At 36.7% G+C, this 5034-nt stretch overlaps 1 protein-coding gene across 4 annotated transcripts in view; it reads right to left on the bottom strand.

Annotated features, from left to right (window-relative positions):
• LOC106868476 (uncharacterized) overlaps positions 1-5034 on the bottom strand; it is a 79982-nt gene that overhangs the window by 31809 nt on the left and 43139 nt on the right. For all 4 annotated transcript variants that reach the window (XM_014913757.1, XM_014913758.1, XM_014913759.2 and 1 more), the window contains exon 12: positions 2571-2676. In XM_014913757.1, coding sequence (XP_014769243.1) covers positions 2571-2676 — 106 coding nt within the window. The remainder of the gene's footprint in view (positions 1-2570; positions 2677-5034) is intronic.

Genomic DNA, 5034 nt, shown 5'->3' with positions numbered 1-5034 from the left:
GGGGTCATCCCATAAATAACGCAATTTTTTCAATTGGATGAACTAAAAGTCAGGGTGGGATGGGTATAAATTACCTGCAACAATTTGCTATAAAAACAGGTAGTAATTTTACCATGTCCTTATTCTTAGTGTAAGTTTTGAAGAGTGTAGTTCACTTTTAACAGTTATTTTTTCAAAGCTATAATGGAAGAGACAAAGGAGCATATTCAGCATATTTTGCTTTATGAGTTCAATAAAGGCAATGATGCAACAGAATGTGCAAGGAATATTAATGCAGGATATGGAGATTGGACAATAAGTATAAGCCAGTGTCAATGGGGGTTCCAGAGATTCTGAGCTGGATACTACAGCCTAGAAGACGAGCCTCATCCTGAGACATCTGTAGAGCTTGATGAGGACATCCTGCAAACTCTGGTGAAAAAATTCACATCATAACTGTTAGGAACTAGTAGAAAAGCTTGGATTTGGTCATTCAACCATTCATCAATACCTGTATGCCATCAGAAAAGTTAGCAAGTTGGGTTAATGGGTTCCTGTCTAATCGTATGCACAGAGTAAACATGTGCTCTTCTTTGCTGGACCTTTTTGGGGCCGAATAGTTACTGGTGATGAGAAATGCTTTCTCTATAAAAATGTCAAGTGCCATAAACAGTAGGTAGGGAAAGGAGAAACACCAACACCTCAGGCTAAAGAAGGTCTTCATCCACATAAAGTGTTGTTATCTGTTTGGTAGGATATGAAAGGTTTAGTCCACTTTGAACTTTTAAATCCAAACCAAACAATAACAAAGGAGATCTACTGCAAGCAGCTTGAGCAACTTAAGTGAGTGCTAGAAGAAAAATGACCATCTTTCAAGACAAAAGGTGTTCTTCCATCAGGATAATGCTCGGCCACATGTAGCTAGGATGATATTCTAAAGGCTGGAGCAGTTTGAATGGGAAACGATGCCCCACCCACCATATTTGCCAGACATCACCCCATCTGATTATCATTTATTCTGCAGTCTTCAAAATCATTTGGATGGACAAAATATTAATTCTGTAGATGAGGTCAGAACAGTACTGGAGAAGTATTTTTCACCACGGACAAGTGAATTTTGAAATAGGGGCCTTGCAAATCTACCAGATACATGGAAAAGCATTGCAGAAAATGAAGGAGAGTATATTTTAGATTAAAAAAGAACTTTGTTTATCTTAAATTTGAAAAATAAAAGTATATAAAAATCACATTATTTATGGGATGACCCAATATATATATATGCATACACACAAATATATAAACACATATATACACACACACACATACACACAGGGTGTGATGGGTAAATTGGCACCATTTTATGTTTTTAATTTCGTGCATGCACATTGTTTGTTTTTGATTTTGTGAACTATGCAGTATAGAAGTTGGGCACCATCTGTGAGAAAAACAGCACCATGAGGCAATTCACTCTGCCAGAAATTTGGAAACAACATGCTGTACTGCTTGGTATTCGAACCAGAAGCTCTAATATGATAATTTCAGAGTGTTTGCACCTCAGTCTGAAGACATGTACTGAGAGTGATAAAAATCAAACATCCAGTCAACATCATGACGTTTGGAGTGATGGCAATGTTATGCCTCCATTCATCTTCCCACATGGCCTTAGACTCAACATGGAGGCCTACATCAAGTGCTTGGAGGAGATAGTGTTGCCTTGAGTTAAAAGGGTGTCTGCTGGAAGACCCTATGTCTGGCAACAGGATTCTGTACCATACCATACAAGGAGAACCCAGTCATGGCTGCCAGACAATTTCTGTGACCACATCACTCCTAACATCTGGCCACCTAACTCCCCAGACTGCAACCCCCTTGATTATTATGTGTCAGGCATAGTTGAGTGAGAGACCAACAAAACTCCTCATAACACGAAAGAGAAACTGAAGGCAAGGATTATGGCAACATTTACCAACTTAAACAAGGAGACAGACCAGAAGAGTTACAGGAAGTTCCGAAGTCCTCTGGAGGCCATGGTTCAAGTCAATGACAATTTTATTGAATAAATTTGCTCTTTAGTATTTCAAGATACTTTTATGTAATCTTGGGAAATATATCTTTTAAAATGAGTTGTCAGTGTTATTTTCATTTTTGCGTAATTTAGACAACAGTTTATTCACTGCACCCTGTGTGTGGGTATATATATATATATATATATATATATCTTATATAAACATATCTATAATTAATACAGTAGTACCTATCTACCTGCCTCTTATGTCATGCGAAAGGAAGTAGTTCAGAGTAAAATAAAGGAACAGTTGGTACTTATAATTATAGTAGAAGTGGCAACATTAGTATAGAAGGAGGAGGAGGAGGAAAAAAGTAGTGAAATGCAGCAAGAGAGAAACTAAGAGGGTTTGAGTGGGGGAGAGGAAAAAGGGAGATGCAGAAATAGTGGAATCAATGATGAATGTGAGAAAAATAGACAGAGAAATAGAGAAAGCCAGAGAAAAATAATAAGTGATATTTCAATTAAAATGTCAGTGTATAAACCATCCAATTATCACTTCCTCTCCCCCCAACTTTTTACATACCATCTCCTTCATTTTATTCAGTTCTTCATATACCTTGGTATTCTCATTTATTAACAAAGTATTTTCTGATTTCAATGATTTTAGTTCATCATTCTGACTTTTCATCCTGGTGATAGAAAACAATCAAATATAGATAAGTGGACAACACAACATTTTACACAGAGTTTTGTGCCTGTATCTTCTTATTCATGAGACTCCATATTACCAAGTGGATTTTAAACTATTTTCTGAGTTTTTAATTTTAATCTAGAGCTTTAAGTTTTCATTCATTAACCACATTTTTTTCACATTACACATCCATAGTAGTCAGTACCCTTGATGTCCAGTCATTTTCTCAACTCCTTTGTGGATTTCATAAATTACCAGTGTACTTGAAATAGATTTTACTTAATTAAACCAAATCCACAATTTTCAATACTTTCATTTCTTTACTACCCAGTATTATACATTTTAGGCACACTAGTACTTGAAATTTTGTGAAAGAGACAAGGTGTTAATTTCATTAAATATTTCAGTTAATTATAATCCCCACTCACTTTATATTTCTGTACCAAATAAATCACTATGGTCTCAGTAGTTGAAAAATGTGTATTTCAGAGATAGGGGTAGGCATAGCTGTGTAGTCAAGAAGATTGCTTTCCAGTTGTGTGGTCTTGGGTTCAGTTCTACTGTGCAACATCTTGGGCAAATGTCTTCCACTATAGCTTTCACCTGACCAAAGCCTTGTGAGTGGATTTGGAAGAGGTAAACTGAAAGAAGCCTGACTGACACACACACATACACATACACATGTATGCATTGTGTGTGTTTATGTGTACTCTTGTCTTGATGTCACTTGATGATTGTAAACATACATCACTGTCATGCAGGTACTGTTGTTTGATTCTAATCTGTGAAAAACATGTCTAGCCCTGGGGAAATCTCTCTCTCTCTCTCTCTCTCTATATATATATATATGTGTGTGTGTGTGTGTGTGTGTGTGTGTGTGTGTGTGTAAGAAAAAAGAGATTAAAAAATTCAAAGCACTCAGTTTTAAACAAATTTGGTTAACTATATCCAACAACCAGACACCAGTAAATGTAAGTAGAATACGCATCCAAGGTAATTCCTCATGTATAACAAGTAGATCCAAATATCATTTTTATATCTATATATATTTATCCAATAGAAACAATTGCTGACTTTATAAGGTGAATTCTACAATAAAGATAAGGTTTTCCTTATATGTATTTTTGTTTTAACATATTAAAAATTTTGTTTTTGGATTTGGTTTGTAAGATTCTTTATGTGAGTTCGTGTGTTGAAGCACTATAAGGCACTAAAAGAGAATGACTCTCCTCAAACACAACAGCATATTAAAAATGTTAATTCAGAAATTAAAAGTAGAAAACTGACCGAATTTTTGCAGTGTACAACTTCTGTTCATATTACAAACATAGCAGCTGCAAAACATAACTTACCAGTGAGACTTATGGATCATTTACCTGGACTAATTCAAAATGCATGTCCTGATTCCAAAATAGTTAAAGATATCAAATGTGCAAGAACCAAAGCTACTCAAATATATAAAATGTTTTAGGCCCTTATTACTTTGAAAACCTCATTAAACAGTTAAGAGTGCAAGTTTTTATTAATTGTTGATGAAACTACTGATGTAAGTACAAAAAAACCAGCTTGTTCTGTTAGCTAGATTTTATGATTGCAGCACTCAAAAAAATTATTGATAGTTGTTTGATTCTTTTGGAAGCCAAGGATTGCTCTGCTAATGGAATTTTTTCCTCTATTGAAAGATTCTTCACCTTACATAACATTCCCTTTGAAAATTTGAGAGGATTTGCCAGTGACAATGCTAGTGTAATGATGGGACAGAAGGGAAGTGTGCAGGCATTACTAAAGAACAAAGTTCCCTCTCTCTTTATTCAGGGTTGTGTCTGTCACTCTATGCATATCTGTACATCAAAGGCGTGTTCAGAATTAACTTCATGCTTAGAACTTGCTAGAAGCATATATTCATTCCTCTCAAATAGCCCAAAGAGACTGCAGGAATATGAAGAATTTCAGGCATTTATTCAAACAAATCCTCATAAATTATTACATGTAAGTTGCAGTCTGGTTCGGTCCGGACCTCCAAATGGAGAAGAACTGGGGCGAAATAACGACTAGGGTGGTCACTCTCACCCGGCAATGGACTGAGAAGAAGCTATCCCTAAAAGGTCGGGTGGAGGTGGCGAACGCGTACATAGCATCCGTCATCGAATACCGTCTGACTGTCGTGCCTTGTCCCGACCCTACCATCACCAAACTGGAACGCATACTCTTCCGCTTCTTGTGGAAGGGAAGCGTTCCGATGGTTAGGCGATCCATTTGCTGTCAACAGCTGCTAAATGGAGGGCTGGGTATGCCGTGGTTGATGATGCACAGACATGCGCTGAGACTGCGACATCTCCGGCGTTTCATAGACGAC

Source organism: Octopus bimaculoides, chromosome 11, assembly GCF_001194135.2.
Source record: "Octopus bimaculoides isolate UCB-OBI-ISO-001 chromosome 11, ASM119413v2, whole genome shotgun sequence".
NCBI classification, from domain to species: Eukaryota; Metazoa; Mollusca; class Cephalopoda; order Octopoda; family Octopodidae; genus Octopus; species Octopus bimaculoides.
Note: the sequence above shows the minus strand (reverse complement) of the source record. Positions and strands in the feature narration are given on the sequence as shown.